This window comes from Echiichthys vipera (assembly GCF_963691815.1).
Source record: "Echiichthys vipera genome assembly, chromosome: 10".
In the NCBI taxonomy this organism is placed as follows: Eukaryota; Metazoa; Chordata; class Actinopteri; order Perciformes; family Trachinidae; genus Echiichthys; species Echiichthys vipera.
In genome coordinates, this window is record NC_139835.1 from 13,910,768 (window position 1) to 13,937,516 (window position 26,749).

Here is a 26,749-nt window from a genome sequence, read left to right on the forward strand (position 1 = left end):
CTGCCGTCAACACACCCAGATACAAACACACACCCACCCACCCACACACACACACACACACACACACACACATACAGACACACATAGTTCTCATAAATCACCCCAGCCGCCTCTGTCGGACAGCCTGTGCTTTCCCGGTGTTAAAAGCCAATCAGGGAAATTACATGCAAACTCCAAGGGACCTATTTTCACTTTCTTAAGAAATCATTAGTCAATGTTATGAGCTTTGACGTCTCCATAATAACGCATCTGTCTGCGGCAGACCCAGTGCCTGTCCCCCACTATGCTTTAGAATTGACAACTGGGCTGCACTGGTTACCCAAAGACCACTGGGAGAGAATGGTGGTGGGTAAAAAGGAGAGTAAAATGTAGCATAAGAACAACTGAAAATGAAGAGAGGAATATGGCATTGCATGGGAAAATATCTGTGATATGAGCTAATGTGTGATAAAAGTCGGGCAAAGCTTTGTGTATCACTGCACAGACTGGAAGCAGGACGGCGATGTTTATGTCCTGCTCATGTACTGCCTGGTTCCAAAAGAAATCTAATACTATAACTCCCTTTTTGGCCAACGTTAGTCTTTTAGTTGTCCAGTATATAAATAATGGTGAATTGTACTTTCTCCATGGAATACAAGTGGTTTGTGATCCCAGAGTAGGAAAGTCATTGACCTGCATGATGCTGCTGTGCATGGAAGGTATATAAGGAACTACTTCCAGTGTTGGACTGCCTGGGGCCCGGTGTCTGTTAGTCAGGTACTGTACATGGGAACCAGAGAAGGAGGCATACAAAAGAAAGCAGCTATAAAGCCACATTTTAGGCTTTACCTGTTTGTACTGTTTTTCAATCTTGCGATTCAAAGTACCTCAACCTGCTTTTGCGCAAAACAAACACCAAGAATAAAAACAAATAAAAGGTTCAATATCTTTCTAATACCTGGATGTGGTATTGGCCGTGATTTTGAGGCTACCAGGGTTGCGGATAAGTTTATCCAGTATGCTGACAATCTGTTCAAATTTAGGTCGGTTGTTCCTCTCTTTCTGCCAGCAGTCCAACATCAGCTGGTAGAGGGTAGCTGGACAGTCCATGGGTGGGGGGAGGCGGTATCCTTCATCTACAGCCTTTATTACCTAGATGTAGGAAGAAAAAGACATTTTTTTTAAAAAAATGACAGATGGGATACTGTATGTTCAACATCAAAAAAAGATCTAATATGCTCTGAAGTACCCAACTGCATCCTTGGAACTATACTCCCTTGGTTCAGTAAAACTTGTCAAATGTGCAAAGCTTGCAGCACTGCTGCAGCTGTGGGGGACAGTACTCACATCCTGATTAGACATCTCCCAATATGGCCGCTCCCCATATGACATCACTTCCCAGAGCACAATGCCATAACTCCACGCATCACTAGCTGATGTGAACTTCCTGTAGGCGATAGCCTCTGGAGCTGTCCACCGGATAGGGATTTTACCTCCCTGAGAGACAAAGCGTAAGAGAAAGATTAATCATTCACTTAGTTTCAGTTAATTAATGACACAATCTCGCAATCACAATTACGGACAGTGGGTGACAACAATGTCAGTTTGATGGTGTGTAAAATTGATGGCATAAATATTACCAGAATGACTGCTAGTCTTTTCTGAATTATATATATATATATATATATATATATATATATATATATATATGATTATCCTGTAGGTCAAGTTTCAAAGATTGCGCTTACTACAATGAAATGGCTACTATGGGGACTAACATAGTAGTCATCATAACACATGAATACATTTGGGCTCGATGACTCCACAGGAGCCTCAGTTTTCCCTTCCAGTGGCGATTGCTCTAAGACTGCGAGGGAAGCTCAGCTTTCCCTAAAATGTGATAAAAAAAAAGAAATAAAGTGGTGTAATATGTACTGCTGTGTGTACATTTCATGACTAAATACATGCTAGAAAACCTTCATCTTTAGTTCAGATCAGCTACTTATCACAGGTAACCAGCCCTACTTATCATTCATCCCTGCAGCGCCACAACGCTCTAGAGAGTCGGACGTTCAGCTTCTACTGACTTCAATGGAGAAGCGTAGAGCAGGTTGCTCCACTGCAGCAAAACTATACGGTCGTTGGAGAAATGCTGGGCTTTGTCCCGCCCATCGGACGCTCAGCGTCTCTGGGGGTCTTTGGGACAGTGGGTTGGCCCGGACGCTCGGCTTCTGCATGATGAGAAGATGAGCTGTCTGATGCGGAATCCTTTTTTGACTGACTAAATGAGCGAATCAGCGATCTTGAAGATTAAACATCCAGTGGGGCATTTTCAAGTTTTTCATTCCATTGTTCTGAACTGATCCGGAGACTTTGTCTTTCTTAAAAACCACTAACGTTGTGTTTGGTGACTCTGTTCTGTCACTCTGCGGTTCCTTTACCCAATGAGCAGCGGCAGCTGTGGAGCTTCTCCCCCCCGTCACCATCACGATCACTCACACTTACAGGTGGTCACACATGGCCATCCTAGACAATCTTTCAGAGCAGTTACCTCAGTGTTTTGCAAATTTGGAAAGTATGCGCTTCTTAAAATTAGTCAGTCCAGTGAAATTTGGTGAGATGTGATGAGAGTGATGTTTCCAGAGGAGGTGTTTCGGAGTGTCCTGAAAAGTTATGGCCAGTTTTTTGATTAAGGGAGGCTAAGGTCTGTACTTCAGGTCCTTTATTCAAACCAGGACTTGCAGGGCAACAGGGGAACGCTTTGCGATATTTTGCTGTGTCTGAAAGACATGGAGTTGGACAGTGCAATGCCTCAGCTGTACAAACTGTTGTCTTTAGTGGCAACAGTTGGAGCTACATCTGCAGGTGTAGAGAGGAGCTTATCCTGTTTAAAGCGGCTCAAGTCTTGAGCAACACAATGGGCCATGGCCATTTAAGCAGCCTAGCTCTGCTGGCCATTGAGAGGACACTGGTCAAGTCCTTTGAAAAGATGCCTAGTTGGTACGACAAGGTCACAGATCATTTTCTTGAAAAGGAACGAAGGATAGAATTTACATATAAAAAAACAAACACATTTATGATGTATGCCGGGAAAATGAGCTTCCCCTCATTGAAAGACCAACAGCCGCCACTGAACCCTTCAGGAACCCATTAGTCCCATTTTCATTCAGATATCTTCAGCTCAAAGTTCAAGGGAACCCTTTGAAAATGGCCACATTGTAATTTAAGTAATTTAGCCCCCCTTCCCAAGAAGCTAACATGGGTGTAGATTATTTAGATTGTCTAGTTTCAGATACCAAATTATTTGATTGCTTTTAAACTGAACCCAGCATGGTGATCTCAACTTCAGATCCAGGACTGTAATTGTTATCTGAAATATTACTATATGGTGTGGATGTTGTGCAATCAGACCTTAAAAGGAGATTTTAAATGTCACATTCTGAAAAAACATACAACACAGATATAAATTGTTTGAAAGTAGTCATATGAACTACAATGAATCAGATTGTAAGAAAAATATGCGGCCATATTCAGTTTTAATCTGGATCAACCTTAAAAAAAGAGAGAAAAAACATATTAATCAAACCATAATCTAAAGTTTCCTGCATGACCTCTCACTGTAGTGTCTGCTGCATGTGTCATTCTAGCTGAGAAGCAGAACAAATGAAGCAAATGGAGCTGAGGAAAGGAGGTCGATGGCAGCCAAAGCTAACAGACCATCAGCCAAGCCGCTCAGCTCTTGTTCTCCGCTGTGCAGTCACACACACACACACACACACATGCACACACACACACACACACACACACACACACACACACACTAACATCTCGAAAACACACTCCTATATGGCAGGAGCCATAAAGGAATACTGTGGGAGGGCCTAAGACACTGAAAAACACACAATAACACACTTTCTTGCACAAATGAACACAGGTGCACATAGAAACATACTGTACAAATGTGCAAATACAAGCATACTGCACACACTGCTCTTACACTCATACTGTACCCACCTGCTCCCCCAAGAGTACAGGATATGTCACCGCACACACACACACACACACACGCACACGCACACGCACACGCACACGCACACGCACACGCACACGCACACACACACGCACACACACACACACACACACACACAGAAATAGCATGCCCAGAAACACACAAAGTAAATTTTGCCTAAAAAGTTGAGGCTAGAGGAGTAGAAAAAAGAATGTAAGTTACAGTGAGGGTTGAATATAAATCTGTGGAGTGTTGTCAGTTTCTGTAACATGGGAGAGTTTATTATTCTGTCTTATTATTTTAGATTATGTATTTCTGGGAGAAAGGAAAACGGCACACTGACTGTTTATTTGACAAGTAATTCTCAGCTTAGGCTATGTTTAAAAGGGCTGCACGCATGGCCTAAACCGCAGGATCCCATGGTGAAAATGACCACACACGCACATACACAAAGGCTGCAAAAAGTACAAATGAATGCCTGAAGTGTGGCTTGCCTGCTGATAATGTTTAATTTTGTGACATGCACTTCAAAAAGTAAAAAAAAAAAAGAATAATAACACAGAAACTCTGATCGTTCTTACCTCCAAGTTGTTGACACTTGTTTCTCGAATATTTAATTCTCTTACCTAGCTTTGAGTTTTTTTTTCTTACAGTGTCTCTTAAGATGTTAATTTGTCCGAGGACAAGGCCCATCATATTTATTCATGCTGTCACTCATGTGCTTAGATAGTGTTTGTGCTTCAACTCACCCTGGTGGTGTAAGCAGCCTCCGGGTCGTCCTCCAGGACGCGGGACAGGCCGAAGTCTGACACTTTACACACCAGGTTGCTATTGACCAGGATGTTTCGAGCTGCCAGGTCTCGGTGAACGTAGCCCATGTCTGACAGATACTTCATGCCGGAGGCGATGCCGCGCAGCATGCCAACCAACTGGATGCCTGTAAACTGGGCATCGTGTTTCTGAAGGATAGAAGAAAGAAGAGACCAAATGTGTACTATAAATATCATACTTTTAATGTAAAGTGATCCTGACCTTTCTGACTATATGCATGAAATGAAACCTTTCTACATTAGTAACTGCAGCATTTTCATTAACCTTTAAAAACCACCTTTGACATTATGTACCTCATCTTCAGCTTAACTGTGAAATACCAAAGCCAGTAATGTATGGAAATTAGGATCAGACCAATATTTAACTAAAATGCTCTTTCCTATTCAGTCAGTCCAGTTGCTGTTATCAAACGCTTATATGATGCTATTTATTACATGTTATTTAATGGTCTATGTGAGGATCAATGAGAGCCTTTAATCTTGAGCCGACTGACTAATTTATTTAACATTTTGTTTGGATTCTTCACAAGTATCCATGAATATGTCCAAAACTAACGCTTTTAATTGGAACAGTGAGTGCCTAAAATGCTTAAATGAACAAATATTTAACACAATACACATATCAAAACTGTTAAATATGGGCACAATGGCATTTAAACGCATATGGCTGGTGGTCTTTAGAAAGCCATATCAGGCAAATTATGATCTTAAATGGATTTTTATAGCTCAACAAAATGTTTGCAAAGTGGTTAGATGCAACAACTTTTTTTTTCTCTTTGCATTGGCAAGCAGGAATGTTTACACTGGTTTATATCGGCTAGTGTTGATGGATAAGCCTATTATGTCTGAATGGGAAAGATAGATAAACAAAGAAGACATGTGGAGAGCTTGAGATGATGAAATGCCTTTAGGAGGCAGACAATGTTGAGCAAAACAGTAATTAGCTATCTATCTATGGTAGTTTTTTGCTCAGGGTGTGCACTCGGATCTTTTAGCATGTGATTGAGCAGTTCGCCAGTTGTCCACTTGCATTTCCATCCATTGCTCTTCACATGCACTGGATTGCTCTGTGTCAAAGGCCGTGTCATTTGCGAGATGAGTGTATTTTCCTTTAAAATCCAGCTGGGCCCATTTCACCACCCACTTTGTCTGCAGCAATTAGTGGCCAGACCACCTTGCTTAGTTACATAATCCTGTTTTTTTCAACCAATTCTCTCCTAACCTTACTTAATGTCCTTACACAATACATGTATAATCTACTGTGTCTAAGAAGATTCAGAACATTGACATAAGCCACAATGACTTACAATAAGTTAGCATTTTCATATCTATGTTTGTACATATTACACATTTTCTATGATGAAATGCAGGCTTCTGGGAAAATTTCAGGAAACAACTGCTATTCCTACTGCATGTGTCTGGATACTGTGCAGACACATGTGGAAAAGGGCTGAAACAGGCATCAGTGCACATGCTCTCATGCCAGTGTTGTGGCTTGGCTGCTGTGCTTTGGCTAATTTCAGTGAGGCAGGTCAATTCCTCAGAAGACACAGAGACATGGCAAGAATCAAATTCTCTCTTGGCTAGAAGAGCATTTGGGATATGGTTCATAAAATCTTGTCATTTGATAAGCCCTGTATGGAAAGTTTAACTGAAACAGTCAGGGCTGCTAAAATCATCCATTCTCAGGTACGGTATTTGCTGGATTCTATAGAGAAGCCTTAAAACGTTTTTTCTTTAAAAGCACATATTGTAAAAAGTGAAATTTCCATGTCTTTTTTTGTTATAAAACAGGAGGAGCTGCTATATAAATACTGTGAAAGTATAAAAACGCTCAATCCACAGAGAAATGCACACAGCCCAAAATCAGAAACTGTGATTTTAAAAAAGCCGTCAGGACTTCTGTACTGTTGTGAGGTGAACTACACTAAATATAGGTAGAAATATCCACTACATTGCCATTCCCCGGCTGTAATAATGGTACAGGGATAAAGAGAGTTTAGATGCGGGAGACCCGTAAACACTGAAACAGACTGGGCTTTTTCAGGATGGGCTCTTAAAGAGACAGGCACTAAAACAAAACGTTTCAGACAGTGGGTGAATACAGGTATATTTAGATAGACAGTATGCAAAATATAACATGTTTTTTGTACATTGAAGCATGTAAACATGGAGTAGAAACAAAAAATACAAGTTTGAAGTTGAAAATTAGCAAAATCTGGGATCTACCCATTTGAACCAAATGTCACTGCAGCATTTGACATATGCCTTTGTAGACAGATGCCATTTTTTTAAATGTAAAAGATATTACTACTACTTTACTGCTTGATAGTTTGACCTGATGTGTGATGTATATTGTGTGTGTTTCACAGGTGCAAGACATTTATTTGTACATTACTGTAAGGTTTTCCCTTATTTGTGTTCCTAAATCTTCAGCTTGCCATCAGTTATATATTCCCCCAACTGCCTCAGGGTGTGTACTGCTAGATGCATCACAATCTGTTGAGTGTGTTTTTGTGTCCATGTTAATACTTACTCTCAAGAAGCTGTCCAGGGATCCATTCTCCATGTATTCTGTGACAATCATGACAGGTTTACCTGTGACAGAAGGGGAGGTTTCAGTCTTTGGTGACTTCATATCAGTTGTATCACTTACTTATTACATTGAGAGCAGTGACTTATGTTTTCTGTACAAGAGAGGCAGCGTTCAGTTTTTATACTCCACATATCTGGAACAAACTTCCAGAAAACTGCAGGCCTGCTGTAACTCTCAGTACTTTTAAATCAAGACTGAAGACTTTTCTGTTTGCCGCTGCTTTTCAGTTAACTGCACTGTAACTTCTGTAACTGTAACCATCTTTTATGTTTTAAAAATGACCTTTTATGTGTTTTAAATTTATGTTTTATGTGTTATTTCTCCCAATGCTTTTAATGTTATATGTGAAGCACTTTGAATTGCCCTGTTGATGAATTGTGCTATACAAATAAACTTGCCTTGCCTTACAACAGAACTACCAGCCAAACACTCCGTCGTAACAAAATGCACTCATGGCCCAACGTTGTATTGATTTTAGATTTATTCTCTGAACCTGGCAAAGTCTGGAGGAGTCAACAGGGAGGGCTGAAACTTGACTTAAAGCTGAGATACATGGGCCCTGAGAGGGACCAGGTTGAGCTCTATTCTTTCTGTCACACACACACACACACACACACACACACACACACACACACACACACACACACACACACACACACACACACACACACACACACACACACAAAGCAGCATAAAGTGATCCTAGTCATAGTTTTAGGGTCCCAGCAGGTCAGCTGTCAAAGTGTGACATCTTTATTTCTGTGGAAGATCTGGCTGTAAATCCATGCTGCCTGCTATCATCTGTACTTGATCAGACTACGGCCAACACAAGGTTTATTACAGGAAAAAAAAAAACCTTTAAGAAACCTTTAAATCTGCCATTGTTACAGCGTCGGTGTCAGGACTTGTTTTCGTCCCAGATGGCTTTGTTCTTCCTGCTTCAGTCTTGACTTACCACCAGTCGTATGCTTCTTCTCTATTTTATTCTGATTAATGTGCCCTCCTCCCCCTCCCCCTGCCCTCTTATATTCTCGACCTACCTTTTCTCTGTCATCCCTGCCTCTCTTTCCCCATCACCCAATCCTTTCATTTTCCTTGCATCCCTCTTACATGTATTAATGGGAACCCTCCCCACATCTGGCGAGACATACTTTTTTTTCAGGAATGACACAGGCTGAGTGGAGAGGGTGATGGAATTGGTTGTTTATAGCAACAAATCAATTACTCTCATTGGAAAATAAATAAACGTTCCATTAGCAATGATGGAAGTTGGCTGATTCAGTATCTTTAATTAAATCAAGGGGGATCTGGTGTGAATTCAAAATGCCTCTAGGAGTCAATCAGACGGCGCCAAAAAAAATTCCATTTGTCAAAACAAACAGCTAAAAGTAAATGAGCCAAGACAGAAGGTGTGCTTGAGTAAAGTCAGGGTCGTAGAGATTAAAAAACAAACAAACTGTGACTTCGTGTTTGTGGTCCTCATCATGGGCATACAGTATTAAATCAAACTTTGCTACTTAGTTTTCCCCTAATATATTTTTTTCACAAAGACATAAGCCTTTCTGCTCATTTTACAAAAAACAACATGAATTGTTTCAATTTAGCTGCAATACTTTATCTTACAGTACAGAAATATCTCATTTAAACACAGTAACAGCTACAGTTAAACACACTCCACCCGCAGCCCCATCCCTAAAAGGCTGTGATGGATCGCTCCGTTTACCAGAGGATGGCTTTTATTGTGTCAGATGGGAACACACACACCCGGTCCTCCCTCCTGTCCTCCGCCCTCTTCCCTTCCCGCTTTCTCACTACTCTCAACATTGGCAGCGATGATAAAGGCCCCCGAGCCCCTTTATTCTGAGAACACAAGTTTGTGTGTCTGTGTGTGTGTGTGTGTGTGTGTGAGTGTGTGTGCGCGCGCCTGCAAATATGCAGCCTGTGGATCAGCCAAAAGCTGCAGCAAGGTAAATGGGGTGTGAAAGTCTAAGGATTATTAAGAATTAACAGGAGCAGCTTAATAAATCACCCTTCAGCAGTGAGTGTGTGTGCGTGTGTGTGTGTGTGTGTGTGTGTGTGTGTGTGTGTGTGTGTGTGTGTGTGTGTGTGTGTGTGTGTGTGTGTGTGTGTGTGTGTGTGAGAGCATATCAAATGGACCTCCTAAAACTATGCCCTGCACTTATGCTGCTTCAGATCACGTACATGTGTTGAGGGTATCCCTCTAAATGTCATGTGTATACACACACACACACACACACACACACACACACACACACACACACACACACACACACACACACACACACAAACACATCCACACACACACAGTAAAAGTTTAAAAGTTTTCAATTTGTCACAAAATGATTTTCTGCAAATAGAAAAATGGTATGAAACTAGTATTAAACTGTGTCCTGTACCTCACTCTTTGTTTGGATATTACCAATTACCATCTTTTTCACTGAATTTTCTTCCCACAATTGTTTCTGTTTCCTGTAATTCCCGCAGAAAAACTTGGTGACTTCCATAGCATGTGAAATTCTTTGAAAAAAAGATATCCCACATGCAATGTTTAGTCTTTGCTCCAGAGAAGTCACATGAAAATTACGATTTTGAGACTTCATTGGCGACTCAAAATGATGGATCAAGTGTTGTTTGAAATATTAGTTTGCAGTTTTCATCAGCTGCATATTTATTATTATTATTTTTTTTTTTTTGCAGATGTCTAACATGTCCTCAAAAACCATAACCACAATGAGAAAGCAAGATAACCAGAAAAAAAGGACCATTAATTAATTCCCACAATGTGGTTTGAATGCTCTGCCTGTTGCTGTTTTCACGTTATATTTTGATTCCTCTGCGCTGCTGTTTTTGATTAGTCATGCTCGTAAGTCACTGAATTCAAGTGAAATTTAAGAGGCAGAGAGCAATTAAGGCACGAAAAAAAGGGGAGATGAAGACTTTAAGAACACGTGAGAGGGAATAAGAGGAAACAAAAATTGGGCACAATAAAGTAAGGGAAGTTCTCCATGTATTTTATTCTACTTTTCAGAATAACCACACTGGCAGAACTACTTAACAAGCCTGGTGCCGCAGGGATAGATAGAGGCCAGGCCTGTTTCTCAGCGACAAAGTTCAGACTCATTATTTCTTTTTTTCTGCAGTCATTCCTTTTTAAAGAGGCCTTCTGTGTGCTAATGATAGTCTTATAAAGAGGCCCTGAGGGGAGCAAGTCAGAGATATGGATTTATGGATTTATGCCCGATGTGGGCACAGGCTTTGATCAGAGCTCATTGATCTGCAGAGATTTACACCACGGCAACTCAATAAAGCTCCTGCGTTCTTTAACAGAAGTGTCGGCCACTTTAGAGCCTTTTGTCAAAGACAATTGCAAATCCAGAATCGGTAAAAAAGACTCTCTGGAGATGACAAATCTGTGACGGAATGTGAATGCAAATCATATAAGTTCTCTCCTACTCTATCTATTTTATTTTATGTTACTCTATTCTGTTCTGTTCTGTTCTTATAAATTTTCAGCTTAGGCTAAATTTTTACTTCTAAGGCATTATTTATAACTGTCTCCTAAAATGTGTATTTCACTTAAAACATTTAAAGTAACAATCATAATTCATGATAAAATCATATTTTATTTTCAACAGAATACTACCTGCATATAGCACCACCACTAAAATATAACTGAATCTTGAAAATGGATCACTTAGAGGATCTTTAAGCAAAACATTTTTGATTTGATTGTCACAGGTAATTCTTTTCAATGTGCCTATAAGTCCTGAGTCGTAGCTATACTTACTGCGTGTTACCACCCCCTCCAGCCTGATGATGTTGGGGTGGTCAAACTGTCCCATGATTGATGCCTCAGCGAGGAAGTCCCGCCTCTGCTTGTCTGTGTATCCTCCTTTAAGAGTCTTGATGGCAACACAAATTTCCTTCTTGCTCGGAAGCTTCAGGCGACCACTGCACACCTCGCCAAACTCACCTAAAAATAAAATCATGGAAGATGTAATAAAATAAAATTAAAAGATGTTTTTATTATTCTTATTTTTAGTCAGGATTTCAGTTCTCTCACTCTCTACTCACTACAGTATTATCAGAAATACTGCTTAAAAACATTGGGATTCATATTTGATACTTTAAGTATGTATTGTCTTATTATCTTACAGATAGAGGTAGGAACAGACTTCATCCCCACATAGCTAAAATAAATGGTGACAATGTTTATCCATTTAAAAATCCATAGGAAATGACGTTGTATGATAGCTGTAGATATTAATAATATATTTTACTGTTTTTTTTTTGTTCAACAACTAACTGACTCAATATGCTAAAAAGCAATTGCTTTGAGCTACAAGGAAAACTGCATTTTTTTTAAGCCTGGGTCTTATTCTCATGGGTTAATTGTGTCCAGACTATGGATCATGCTAACTTTACACCTGCCACCTCCATTGTATACAAAGGAGGGGACACACAACACATGTATAGTATATCAGGGAAAGCACTGTAATTTCCTAAAACATACAAGATAACACAAAAGTTACACCACACAAAGCCCTTTGAACCAAAAGTAAAAATATAAATCAGCCCCCCTGGATATTATATCTATTTCACTGGTGTTTATGTTATGTTTAACAATGTACAACCTAACAGCTGTAATGACCACTTAGAGTCAAAGATAAAGTGACTGAGCAAAGAGGATCTTGATGATGACCCTGTCATTGCTTAATTCCCATTAATCACGAAAAGTATTTATTGACTTTGGAGAGAGATCATTGCATAATTATGTGTTACAACCACTAATTATACTGACACCCTGTGTAGTAATAAACTTTGAAAATGAGCCACCCGAATCCACAGTCCAAACAACAACTTAGACAGCAACGTGATCTTTTAACTTCCCTGCAGTGTCATATTAAAATGTAGCGTGATTCAACATCCACTCTGGGAGAGCTCAATTAGCATTCCTTGCTGGTGAGGGGATGTGTGTGTGTTTACATCGGCTCATGCCTGTGTGTATGTGTGTTTTGTGAGTTTCACCAGGTACTGTAAGCTCTGTAGGCAGTCTGGCCACTTCAAAGGCAGCATGCCATGTTACAGCTGGTGACAGGGATTTGGCTGCACTGTAGAAGATGAGTGGAACGTCTATATCTGTGTGTGTGTATATTTCTGTGTGTGTCTTTTAGCCCATGATGTATATATGCATATTGAGTGTGCTCATGCGAGGTGATGTCAGAGCTAAGACATGTGCAGATCTCTCTCGGTCCAGTACAATCATTTCCCATAGAAGCTCTGGATCAGAGACCATGGGTCAAACATTGGACTTGAAGCGATGGGGTCTGGAAGAACTTAAGCCACAATAATTACAACCTGTCTAAATACCAAACGCATGCCTGTTCTTCTGGCCCTCGGCAGGGGACGGATGAGCAAGGCTAAAGGCACCTTTTTTTTTATGTGGTCACTCTGAGAAAGAAGATCTTGGTCTAATAAGGCTTGATTAGGGACACTCACTCCTTTCCTGCTCTGAGTGGAAGCTAGGTATCCCACTTTGATGTTGTCCAACCCATGTAAGCAGAGTGGAGCATGTGTTCTGTCTTTTAACACACAATCACCAATTGGCAAGAAGATCAAAGTCTTGTTAACATGTTTAATGAAGACAGATGGGGATTGAGGCAGGGATGGAGAATAAAAAGGTTTGTTGTGTCCTGTATAGAATACTTTTATGGTTTCGTAAAAATCACACAGGTGGGTGGTTGTATATTCAAACTGACGAATGAAAATGTTCACATCATAGCTTAAGCTTTGAAGGCAGAATGAGTAGGATTTGTTGGTTACGGTTTGCAAACACGACATTCAATGTTGGTTCCTCCCACGAGGGTTACAGTGCTCGCCATGGGGTGAAAGCCAACCCCGGATTATGATTATGGACAACCCTAGATTTGCGAAAATTGAGTCCCTTCATGACAAGCAAGCGTACCTTAACATCTAACCTGTTGGAGTTCAACACCTAACCTTAACCATCTCTTGAAACTTTCGCAAATCTTGGATGTCTGTCTCGACACGACCCCAGAATACCTCTCGTTTTGAAAGTCTTGTGCGCTTGGTGTTTTGCACGGCTATATGTTTTTCTGTGCTGTGTGTGCAATTTTTGTAGCTTCCTATTTGATGAATGCTTATGATCTGGAATCTGGTTGCCACATTTTTATAGAGGCTGTGTCCTGAACACAGTAATATGGGAAAATACAGGAGGGCAGTGTCTCTGCACACACTTTTGATTGAGAGAGATTACTTTGCTTTATTTATTTATCTAATTTTTGGAAAATCCTACTCATTGTGTCTTCGGTGTTCACTTTGCATTTTCTTGCAACACCCTGCTAGCTAACCTGCGTTCCGATATTATATTAAACTCAATGGGTTTTCTCATATAAGGTTTCATGCATATCATTGTTATATTAATTATATCATCAAAATTATTCTGAGGATTTTCTGTCCTTATTCTAAGATATGTTTCATCTACAACTGTACTGGTTATTGTTTTTTGGGACAGACAGGAAATGGGGTGAGAGAGAGAGGGGGAGACATGCATCAAATGGCCACAGGTCGGAGTCCAACCCACGGTCACTGCCTGGAGGACCTTCAGCCTCTTTACATGGAACGACTGCTCTAACCACTGTGCCACAGGTCGCCCCGGGTTGTTCAAATTTGACGTTGGTATTTTAATCACTGTAAAATTTTATTTCATTAACAACAACACAGTATGTCCCAAACGCACTGTCAAGGCCTCATGGGAACTGTAGTTGCTGAATACTGACAAAATAATCTTAATTTTGTGGTTCCTAAGCCAAATGAGAGAGTTAAGAGAGTTTGGCCAAACGCACTTGAATTATCTAACACCTAAAGTTTGTTGTTGTTGTGAAAGTGAGGCCATTATTTTAAACTTAATAAGATATAATGAATAAAAATATACTTATTTCTCAATGTGATGTTGAACTTCATGTAAGTATGGAGAAGCACTAAAATAAATATACTTTGTCTCAGCAGTGTGCACATTAAAATGTATAGTATACTGTAGTGTAGCCTTCAGGTTGAACCCAGATGTGTGTGAGGGTATAAGGGTTCCACTGATATTGGTTTAGGGATTATACACATAGTGGTATTGATTATATATTATGTATATCACAATGGTTTTTTTTTACTATTTTTTACATGTATTATCATTTTTCTCTCTTCTTTATGCCTGTGACATTACTTTCAATATAAATGTAATGAAACATGCATAACAAAGGTAATCAGTAAGGTATGGTAGATTCTGCCATGAATAACAGCACAACTTCATATCAGTTTTAAACACTGACTTGATTTCAAATAAATAAGCCAATATCTACCCGGAAATTATGGTAGCCTATAGATATCATACATATAGATCATATGCTTAATGTATGTATTATGAAAAAATAATTGTTGAGTTTAGCATAGTCCAGTGTGGAGTCAGGTATTAGATTCTCAGGCTGTCCTGACAGCTTTATAATGTGAAGGGCTGGTGAGACCCTGGAGACCAGCCTCCCGTTATGTGCTGTATGCTTTAGTCTCCATCTTTTCTGCCTGCACTCAACATGAATCAAAATGCATTACCCTCCCGTCTGTACTTCTGCTGAAATTATCAGAGAGTACATGGAGAGGAGAGGGGAAGAGAGGAGAGGACATGAGAGGACAGGAGGAGAAGAGAGGAGAGGAGAGGAGAGGTTTTGGTTTTAAAAGTCCCTTCATTGAACCACTTCAAGAGTCAAAACCAAAATCCACTCTTTCACTTGCCTCAGGATGACAACATCAAACAAACAAAAAACAACATGGTCAACAAACCAAAGAGAGTTTCGGAGGAGGAGAGGAGAGAAGAAGAGAGGAGAGGAGAGGAGGGGTTTGTTTTACTGTTGTAATAAACAGACAATTGCCTGTGGGAAATGTAAAGAAAGAAGAGAATGATGAGAAAAAATATGAACGAAGGAAATAGGACAGGTAGAAATTAACCAACTGAAGGTGAGCAGAACAACTTCTTATTTCAGCAACTCTCCCTCTATGAAAGAGGAGGGCTCAAGAGAAGGGACCTCAAGCTGGGGCATTAAATGCTTTTTCATTCCCAGCTGTGCAGTATATGGCAGTCAGGTAAAGTAGCCTGCTGCTACGGAAATGTAGTTATATGGGAGCTCTACATGCACCTATTTTTTTCTATATTGGGTTGAGTACTTGATGTGTCTTTGTCATTTAAATAGAGCGTGAAAGAGTAAGAAAGTAAAGTTACTGTGAGAGTGGGAGAGAAGAGGTTGGGGAGAGGAAGAAACAATTTCTTTCTCTTAATTTACTTTCTATTTGTGTACTTTTTGATGTGAAATCACTCTTCAGCACCCTTTTCCTGCACTGATAAACATATCCTTTGATGACGGAATCAAGCAATATATATGTTATATATTATAATAATAATAACAATTACATGCCTACTCAGTGAGGCAATTGATTATTAATTAATTAATTAATACTTCAGAAAATCCAGCCAGGAATATTATTAATTTCACTAAAGTGAATAGTCTGCATTTTTTCTGTAAAAAGACAGTGGCACATCACATTCAAACTGACTGGCAGAATTGGACAGCTTTTCAGAGGGTAAATAAATAAAATGTGTCATTTTTCAATGTAGCTTTAGTCTCACTTTGACTTTGATTGCCTGCAATAACTCACATTGTGTACCAGATAAGTATGGTCAATAATTTTGCTTTGTCCCCCCTCACCTGCTCCCACCACTTTGTCGATGGCGATGCATGAGGCATCCAGTTCCTTAGCAAACTCGTGCACAGCCTGGCTTGGGTCTTCATATGTGTGAGGGTCCACGTAGGTCCTGATACCCGGCAGACGCACTGCAGCAGGAGAAAGCAGGTTGCATCAGTCAAAAAAAACCTCTGTGCCTCTTTGTGTCTGTCCTGGCATCCATATGTCCACTGAACATTTGATGATTTGAACATTATGACTTGGTAAGGGCATAATCACCTTGTGGTCAGCTTTACAACCGAAAACAACATTCAAAACATTTTGGTGGTAAATAATGTCTACACAGTGGCTACAGATGCTGCTTAGTTGAACAATATATCTCCAAGCCACGCTGCACATACAGAGTCATCATTGTGCAGCTGATCTGTGTTACACGCAAATAAACTATCCTGTAAAGAGAAAGTTTGGCCTTTTTAAGTGGGGTTGTGTCATGGATGTATTAAGAAAACTGGGTGCCGCGATCGAGGCTGAGCCCTGTTCATTCTTATAAAAGCTGCTAAGTGATGCATGAAGATAAAAAAGTTCAACTTTTGCAGTTTAAATCCCCAGACGAGACCGCCGCTGGTTGGGCCGGCTTCTTCTGGTTTAACCCACTGGCTAACTCTTCTAGACTAGCTAAATCTTAGCAGACCAAATTATTCCAATTCTGACATCTACCTATAATAGATGACAGTTGGCATGCCTGCAGTTTGGAGAAGTAGACAGGAGTACCGACGCAGAAGCTGCTGTGAACGGGGGCAGCAGCAAAACGTAGCCTACGTTAGTCGCCTTTAAAATGCTATATTCAGAATATTTTCACAACATTACCTTGCCAACAGTAAGCCCTTTGCTTTGACACTGCATTTTGTCAACTGTGCTCAACTGTATAATACAGCAGACCAACTGTTTGTTTCAGACTTTCCATGGTTTGTAGAATAAACAAATACACAAAAATTAGTGGTTATAACAGCGATTATAACATTTTGTGGTGACAAGGGGATCCATATGAGCCGGATTATACAGAAGGACTTGCAGGGGGAGACTGAACAGCCAAAAAGGAGAGAGCAAACTTCAGTGAAAACTGAAGAAAAGCACTGCCTGACAGCAAGGTAAAGCAGTGAAAATTTTCTAAATAAAGAGTACATTTGAACTAAAATGCTGCTGCTGTCCATAGCAGTACATTGCTTAGCTACTGTGTTAGGTTTCATGCCTGCTTCTCCAAATTGGCAGCATGTCAACCATTATCTATTGTAGATAGCACACTGATCTATACAACCCCTCTTTGAAATAGCTGAACTACCCCTTAAAGTAATAAAGTTGTACTTTATTACCCCCTGTGGGGACATTTATGCTCTACATTTGACCCATCCACTATTCATGAAGCAGTGAACAGCCACAGATCATCTTTTGGGGGCCAATACCTTGGTCAAGGTTAAAGGTAGAAGTATTCCTAATAAATAACACATGATATGTGAATAAAGGAGAACAAGCAATATAGGTGGAGCAAGAAAATGTGAGTTAATTTTAAACCTGTCCCTTTTGGTTGATCCACAACAGAGGTTATTTTACACATTGGTGTAATGTATCAATGGAAAATACTTTTTTACGTAGTAAAAGCTTTCTCTAATTGTAATTAGAGAAAGTTTTTACTCCGTAAAAAAGATCATGTTTTTTCAATCAAATGTGTATCTTTCCCGACGGCAGAGGCTCAAGTTTCAAACTTGAGTCTCAGTACTCGTTGTAGCTGGCTACTAATCAGATTTTGTTCTCTATCCAAATGAAGCCTCCAGGATTACCTCGCAAATGGACCAAAAAAACATTTTCTGAACATGGTCCCGGTCCCATTACTGTCTTCTACTATATGACCAAACTAACTGGATCAAAGTGGAAACCACTTCAAGCTTGGAAACATCTGCTCTAAAACAACCACGTTGGATAAGAGAAAAAACATAACACAACTAGCAAACTATCTAAAATGTAACTAACAAGTTGTACTTCTACTGAGGGGGTAGTAAAGAGAGGATTGTACTTACAGTGGCCGTTGCCAAAGTGCAGTCTTTTCTCATCAGGATGTTTGGATTTGCTGTGGCAACAAAACCTGCCAATTCAAACAGAAAAAGGTCATAAGTAGTGCCACATCTCCCAATAAGTTACCCATTGGCCCAAACTAGAAGCTAACGAGAGCTGTGTGTGTGTGTGTGTGTGTGTGTGTGTGTGTGTGTGTGTGTGTGTGTGTGTGTGTGTGTTTGTGTGTGCGCATGTGTGCGCGCGTGTGTAATCCCAGCTCTAATAAACCAAGAGGGGATCAGTAAGTCTTATAATGAGCCATGGATTTATACTCTCTCTGAACAGTACTGACTGCCAAGTTTAGCCACACAGACACAGACACAGACACAGACACACAGACACACACACACACTCACACACACACACACACACACAGAAACAATTTTTAGTTTTCTCTTATACACAAAAACACCTATATACAGCTGTTACAGTACATGTTGCAGGTATTACAGTAAAGAAAACATTATTTGGTGTAACTAAATAAATAGTTTGTGATAAATTTAAAAAAGACATATATTAATCCACTTTCAGGTACCACTGAGGGGAAAGAACAGAGGGATTGCTGGGAATCAACTCAAGTGACCTGAGGACAAACCTGCCAATTAGGACGTAGAGCAGCACAGTGAGCAGGATGATGGCCACGGCAGAGGAAATGGCGATCAGAACAACCTGGCTGTTCTCGCTGGAGATGGAGAAGGCTGCTGAAAGACAAAGAGCAACAGGCAACGAGCAACGTAATTTTAAAACAAACTCATTAAAATACACACATCAATTATTTTTCAGTGATTGCTTCACCCTACACAGCTTCTGAAACCAAGATAAAAAAATAGCATACTTATGTGATTTCCAAGTCAATTCAAGTCAAGTTTATTTATATAAAACAATTCAACAGCAAGTCAATCTAAAGTAGTTCACACACTGTAAGAATGCCTCCAAAATATTACTATTCATTAACAGTTATTCCGTTTAAAAGGACAGCACTAGCCCTGTCGTTAACCATATTTCCAACAGCAGTAAAATAACTATGATAAAACTTCAATTCTGAGCTGAACTTACAGTTAGGGCTTGTCTCAAACTGGAAACTGGGGCTACTGGCTCCATATCCGGCAGCTGTGCGAGCTCTGATCTGCAGCAGGTAGGCGGTGTTGGGCTTCAGACCATTCAGAGTCACATTACAACTCCGGGCACGGAGGATGGTGTAGCTGGTCTCCTGCTCTTCCTGTAAGACGAGGCGGACAAAGAAAGAGACATACAGAGGAAGGAATTCAATATTTGCGAGACAGTTATATATATAATATTTAGCCTGGATCGGAACTATTAATGAATGAAATGTACATGTACATTTACATACAGATGCACATAATGGCACATATATCCCAGAGAGTTTGACAGCCTTCCTCCCGATCTGATGAATAATGTCCTTCTTATTTTACGACTTCTCTCCTACTGATCTCCACTGATAAAACAACAGGAGGATTTACACAGCAGGGCTGCATTTGCCACATTGTTTCCAGATGTGGAAGGAAGAAAACGGTGGAGAAATGATTAGAGGACAGGAGGTAGATGGAGAAAATAAAAGATAGAAATAATCCTTTTTAAAAAAGTCTTATTTTGTGCAGTGATATTTCCAAAGTAAGGATAAAAGGACACAATTTTATTTTATTCTATTTTGATGTATAATTGTGTGCCGTATGCTCAATTACAGTCAGGTGTTACCTATTTAGATGTTGCCATCAGGAAAGATACACATTTGATTGAAAAAAACATGATCTGTAACTAATATAAAATCAATTGTGAAAAGAAAAACGCCATTCAAGATTTATACAAAGATGTCATAAGTACAAATCCACGAAGAAAAGTAAAAGTAAAAGTAAAATACAATAGCAAATTTACATTACAAGATGAGGCAATCCATGCTGCAAAAAGGCTTGCAATCAGACAATTATAGCACCAATCCGATGCTATGAAACAAACTGCTAAATAGGAACAAAATACAAGGCCAATAAATCTTAATGACAACCTATTAGACATGACTTCAACAATCCTGAAAATGAGCTACACGTTTTGCGACATAGCCAGGCTCATGAAAATCATCCAAGGTGGAATCAGGTTCAGGCATGGTTAAATCCTTACTTTATAGACCCAGTTATAAAGGGGCATTCATTGGTATGGGCGATGACATAAACACACGTAGACATTCACACACACGCATGCAAGGAGCGTCCAAAAGAAACTTCAGGCCCATTAATGGAGTGGATCAGAGTTTTATGGCGCACAAAGCTTTTTAAACTGCTAAATGTGTGAGGAGGTAACTGATACACCAGACCTGCACTGGGAAAACTCTTCATCACAACTATAAATCGACTTGCAGCTTGTCACCGTTGCGCATTCAGGACAGCATGTGATCCCCTGAAAAATCGCACACAGGTGTGGCACAAGCCCTGCTGTGTGTCTATATGTGTGATACAGAGAGACAGAGAAAGAAACTCATGTCTGACACCTCTCTTTTATGCATACTGCAGCCCGACAAGCTGTGTGGTTGTGACTTGTGTATGTGTGTGCGTGTGTGTATGTGTGTGTGTGTGTGTGTGTGTGTGTGTGTGTGTGTGTGTGTGTGTGTGTGTGTGTGTGTGTGTGTGTGTGTGTGTGTGTGTGTGTGTGTGTATGTGTGTGTGTGTGTGTGTGTGTGTGTGTGTGTGTGTGTGTGTGTGTGTGTGTGTGTGTGTGTGTGTGTGTGTGTGTGTTTGTGTGTGTGTCTGTGTCTCCACAGACACACACACCAGAAGACTGCTAGAATTTAATATGGCCTCTGTGCTGCATTCTGCTTTGACAATCTAAACAAAGCTGTAGCAAATTATAGCTTGTATAACACAGACACACACACACACACACACACACGCGCACACACACACACACACACACATAGATGCAAATCCATGCAGACCCAAAAACAGGAGATGTACAGCAGAAGTCTTATAAATACTGCGTTTCAGCCAGCATTCCTTCAATCTGAGACTAAATAAACACCCCAAATTAAAGTGGATCTAAAGCTCCCTCTTTGCTCTTTAGATTGCAGTGATAAAAGATGTAAAAACTATCAGCAAAGTGTATTCCCACAAATTCTATTTTCACAAAGTGCACTTGGAAATGCCTTATCGACCATAGAGCGCCCTTTAGCCAGTTGAAGCGACAGGAAGCTCATGTAGTTAGCCTGGGATTTCCAAAGATGGAACACGTCTCTTGTTCTGGGAAGTTTCCTGGTTGGGAATTCCCAAGAATATCATCAAACATTCCAGAAGAATTCCCATATATAGGATGCATATCTCAGGAAAAGCCCTAACACTTTGGAAACTTGGGCCTCTGGTTTCACGACAGTGTGACACAGTGGTATGTGCTGGTGGAGAGAGCAGTGTGGGCAAAGACAGGAACTTAAGACTGGTTGGGTGGGGTTAATACAAAATAATGAGCTGCAAGGATTTCCTTGTAATGAATCACGTCAGCTATTAATGTCACACAACTTTTCCCATCTTCTCCTTTCCCAAGTGGTTTATATGCCACCTAGCCTTAGCCTAAATGTGTTACTTTTACTATTTAAAAAATAGCAGGACTGCATGAAAATGTAGTGACATAACAGTATTACATGATATTATTCCTACAGTACAGTTGTCATTTGGCTAACTGAAGAACAGCTTAACCTAGAAAATAGGAAGAACCCAGGGAGCAAAAAGAGAACAGATACCGAAAAGTCTGAATGGTTTCACTCTTCCACAACACCTAGCCTCACTCCATGCCCTTCCAAAAGAAGTTCCCCCTAATGTTATCATATCAGTCATCAGGACCGCATTTGTATCTTGGCTTTTTCCAAGTTTGCCATTGTAAAATTCTATTACCATATAGTTACATACATTTGGTATTAGTGTAATATAGGCACTGTCATTGTATCAGTTTTTTGTTTTTTCCTTTTAATGCTAAAAAAGTTAGATTTCCATGTTTTTTTCATACAACGGTATAAAGCAGGTTGAGGTGCATAAAAAAAACTGTGAAAGTATAAAATACCCATCAGGACTTGTGATGTCACAGCTATGATATACTGTATATAAAAGGTATAAATGCTGCAACAGTGCCGTTACAGTCATTCCTCTGGAGCAAGGAGGATACAGACACAGTGAGAGCACAGATGCCGAAGACCCGTAAACACTGACCAATCAGAGAGCAGACTGGGCTTCTTTGGTAGGGGTGCTTGAAGAGACAGGCTCTAAAAGTGTTTCAGACAGGGGGTGAATTCAGGTATATTCAGATAGACAGTGTGAGAAAAGTGTGTTTTTTTAAACATTAAAGCATGTAAGCATGCTTGAGAAACCCAAAATAAAAGCATGAACCTGAAAATGAGTTGAATGTGTTGCCTTTAAGTTTAACTTGAAATCTACAGTAGAAGTGGAAATGTGATCATTCCAGTTGTTCCTAAAGAGGATATATTCCATGTAACTTTGGAAACAGATGATATGTACAGTAGATTGAAGGTTATTTATGATACTGGAGTCTCCAGTGCCTCAACATAATTCATGTGCTACAAGTCATTTCATCAGTTGACAGCAAATATTGAAATTAAATGTTGGGTGCAGTACTTTAAGCATGAGAAGTCTAATCAGCACTTAGGATTTAGAGACTAAATTACTTGTGACAGTTAATTATGTTCCGCCTCACACTATAGAGCTCACAAAATAAAATCCTTAAAGTGCACAAATAGCATATGATATATCATCTCAATGCTTTTCCTTGTCCAGCTCACAGGACAAAACAGCCCTGTCCCACCAAGAAAACATAACTGCAATGACTTTCCTTGTCGGCCATTGGTTTGACCTCAGAAATCTATTGGTCCATCAAGTAATTCATCTACCATGCAGAAGTGCTTTTGCTCTGACTGATGTTGTGAGGTTGTTGGCGAAATGTTCCCTTTTCTATATAAAGAGAAGCTAGAGTCATCGGTAAATTGCTATTGGATTACATGATAATGTACACTGTGTATGTCTGTTTCAAACTTGTGTAAACACAGACAGAGAAAACCACAAACAGAAAGCCCAGCTGATGCTGCAAATCTGAACATCTTCTTGCTAAAAGCTCGCTTTTAATCTCTGCCGGTCTGTTTTTGTGTTTTGTTTCACCATCCTGTTTATGCGTCCATGCAATTATATCTGCGTGTGTCGGAGTATGTGTCTCTAAAAGCCTCCTTCTGTCTCCTAAGCGAGTCTTAGTGTGGTCTTGGTGTGGGGAATGTGTCCTCTTACTCTTGTCCTCCTACAGCCTTGATCCTTGGCATGCTATAGAAGTCCCTCAGTGTCCCCTCTGCCTGCCACAGGAAGAGACCTCTATCCTGGTTTGTTACTGGGGTCTCCCCTGGTTGTCCCAGTTTGCTCTTCTGCTTGGAAGAGCCTTTTGTCTGGGGTTTAAAATCCTTTGGTATGTATACTGCAGTGGAGAATCCTCTGGGAACTTGTGTGTGTGTTTGTCCGTGAGTGTCTCCAGTAATTCCTGAGAGGCGATGTGATTAACAGGGATCAGCGCAAACGCCAAGAGATTTTTCATTACAAAACGCTGTCATAGAGACTCTTACTTGGAAACCACCCTTTCATTCTTTCCCCTATCTTATTTTAATGAATAATAATTTGTTATCCGTGAGCGTATGTGAGATTGAAAAACCGCAGCTAAGCTACAGTGAGCTCTGACCCAGTGTCAGTCATTAACTTTTCCGTTTTAAAATCTTAGGTAAGGATGGCTGAGTAAGGAACAGAGTTCAGAGAGGAAACGGCTTCTGTCGGCCTACTAATCAAGAGATTAGGGGCCACTTTTGGCATTCAAGCAAACTGTGGGACACACATACACAAACACAAACACAGACACACAAACACACACACACACACACACACACACACACACACACACACACACACACACACACACACACACACACACACACACACACACACACACACACACACACACACACACACGCACACACGCACACACGCACACACACAAACACACATTTGCATGCTGAATCTGCCAGAGTGATTAAACTTGCATCCACGGCTAATTTCCCCATCAAATGTCAGCCATTGCACAGCATCGGTGCTGAAAGCCAGTGTAATTCGTTCTGCACTAATTTCTCTCACAGAGGAATGAGCGACCCCACAGACGCATTTACTATCTGCCATAAAACTTGTCTCCATTAAGGAAAGGAGAGGAGAGAAGAGGAGGACAGGATGAGAAATAGAGGGAGAGATGATAAAAATGAGATGAGAGAAGTAATCATAAGGGAAAGAGGAGAGGAGTATGAAGCAGAAGATTGAAGACAGAAATGCAAACAAGTAGAAGAGGAAACGATAGACGTAAAGTAGTAGAGGGGAAAGGTGGTGTGGTGACAAAAGAAGAGGCAGGATAAGAAAGAAAAGACACCGGGCGAAATCGGTTCCATGGCGAAGGTTTTAACCCTAAACTTTTCTCTATGCATAAGGGAAACACAATATAAAATTTCAAAACTATTGATTGAGACTTTTTTGTAGTGTGACAAAACAATCCAGCAAACACAGCAGAGTTATTTTCATTGGGAAAATTTGCTGATTCACTTTCTTTCCAAAAGTTAAATTAAAAGAGTGATACTGTAGCACTGTATCAGTCTGGTTAATACAGCTGCTGGGTTAGCTTAGGTTGGTGCAAAGATCGAAAACGGGGTGAAACCAAGTCCCGGCTGGCTGTGTGTCCATTATGCCGTAGTGACCACACTCAGTATTGCAACTTTGCACAGTGGCCCAACACAATTTTTTCCTATTCCTATTGAAATGACTAATTTTATTATCAGGAGTGCGTCCAAGAACTATATGATTAAATAATTGTATCCCATTCACTTCTGTGTGGATCTGGGGTGTCGGACTGGGGTAAAAAGAGGGACTGAGTAAACACAAAGATATTAGAATGAACATACAGAATACCAATGTGCAGGGTCCAGAATTTTGTGCTTCGGCCCTGGCGGGGAGCCAACAGGAAGTCAGCAGGCAGCAACCAGAAGAAGTCTCAAACATGCACGCCCTAGACAGGCATGCTTGGACAAGAACTCTAGTGAGCATGCTCAATGGGCCCAAAAACACAGAAGCGTGACCAAACCTTTGAAGATGTGTTCAGTGTATGCATGCACTTTGCCATCTTGGAACTAGGTATCCAGTTCTCCTTGATATATCAACAACTAGGGGCGCTCTTTCCAAACGTTACAAAATCCACCCACCTGCAGCTCTAAAACTCACCAGTTAACACATTATACCTTATATGCTGGCTCTGGCTTTATATTTACCAGACAGATATCACATCAATCTTCTTATCAAACTTTCGGCAAGAATGCAAACAAAGTGTATTTCCAATAATGTTGAACTATGTCATTAAGAAGCTCAGTTGCCATGATGCTGCCTTGTTAAAAGGCACATGAGCATTAAAAGTGATGTAGTCTTCACCAACCTTTTCGTAGTATTTTATCTCATAGTCGAGAATAATGCCGTTGGGTCTTTCGGGCTGCTGCCAGGATAGGGACACACTGTTTCGAGATGTCTTCTCCTTTCTGATCACTGTAACTGGAGAGGGAGCTGGATGGGAGACATAGACAAAGAGAGAGAGAGAGAGAGAGAGAGTCAGTTTATTCACAGTGAGGTTCAGTGGAATTTCACTTACCGGTGTTGCATCCTGACAATTGTCTATGGTTCCTATTAGCCTAATTCAGTTTGCAGCCCAGTGGGGTCACATTAAAGACTGTTGCCCATGATTGATGGGTGGAACGAAACGACGTACACTAATGCAAACGCTGGCTTGCGCATCTATGCAAAGACAGACGCACAGACTCAAACACAGAGTGTATAGTACTCAAATCACAGTCACATGTGCATTTCACATCTGAGAGAGCAATGCAGTGGATGGCGCTTAGATCAGAGGATTCAGCTTGCACTCATCAAAACAAAACTGAATGCATTTTACTATTAAAATGAAATTGCCACGAATCAACATATAAGTGTTTTGTACTGTTTTTAATACTGCTGGTGGAAGCATAAAATTGTGTTGGTGGTAGTTGTATTGTTGCCTCAACACTCTTCTCCTTCAATATTTATACTGTAATTGCTTTTAGGGTTTCTGTTATTGTTTTTATTACCATGTAAAGTGCATTTTGAAATGCTGTACAAATGCGATGTTTTATTATAATTATTAATAATATAGATCCACATACTGATACATCTTAACAGATTAAACCTAACCTTGAAGTAGTGGCATTTTCTTGTCACGTGAACATATTTTTATATTTCTACAGTTGATTACTTGAGTGTTAGAACTCAAGCAAGTAGTGAGTGAATAAAAGCTTTGGAATGTATGATTCTTGGGGGAAACATAATAAAGGAAAATGGTTTGTCCTTTAATGTTAACTGTAGCATC

At 40.2% G+C, this 26,749-nt stretch overlaps 1 protein-coding gene across 5 annotated transcripts in view; it reads right to left on the reverse strand.

Annotated features, from left to right (window-relative positions):
- The window catches only part of epha3 (eph receptor A3), a 102,405-nt gene that overhangs the window by 13,769 nt on the left and 61,887 nt on the right, over positions 1-26,749 (reverse strand). For 3 of the 5 annotated variants that reach the window (XM_083921829.1, XM_083921832.1, XM_083921831.1), the window contains exons 6-15: positions 25,790-25,914; positions 19,343-19,505; positions 18,882-18,987; positions 18,253-18,317; positions 16,204-16,329; positions 11,223-11,408; positions 7,355-7,416; positions 4,738-4,947; positions 1,327-1,476; positions 938-1,131 (exon numbers count right to left, since the gene is read on the reverse strand). In XM_083921829.1, coding sequence (XP_083777955.1) covers positions 938-1,131; positions 1,327-1,476; positions 4,738-4,947; positions 7,355-7,416; positions 11,223-11,408; positions 16,204-16,329; positions 18,253-18,317; positions 18,882-18,987; positions 19,343-19,505; positions 25,790-25,914 — 1,387 coding nt within the window. The remainder of the gene's footprint in view (positions 1-937; positions 1,132-1,326; positions 1,477-4,737; positions 4,948-7,354; positions 7,417-11,222; positions 11,409-16,203; positions 16,330-18,252; positions 18,318-18,881; positions 18,988-19,342; positions 19,506-25,789; positions 25,915-26,749) is intronic. The other 2 variants (XM_083921830.1, XM_083921833.1) reach the window with 1 other exon arrangement.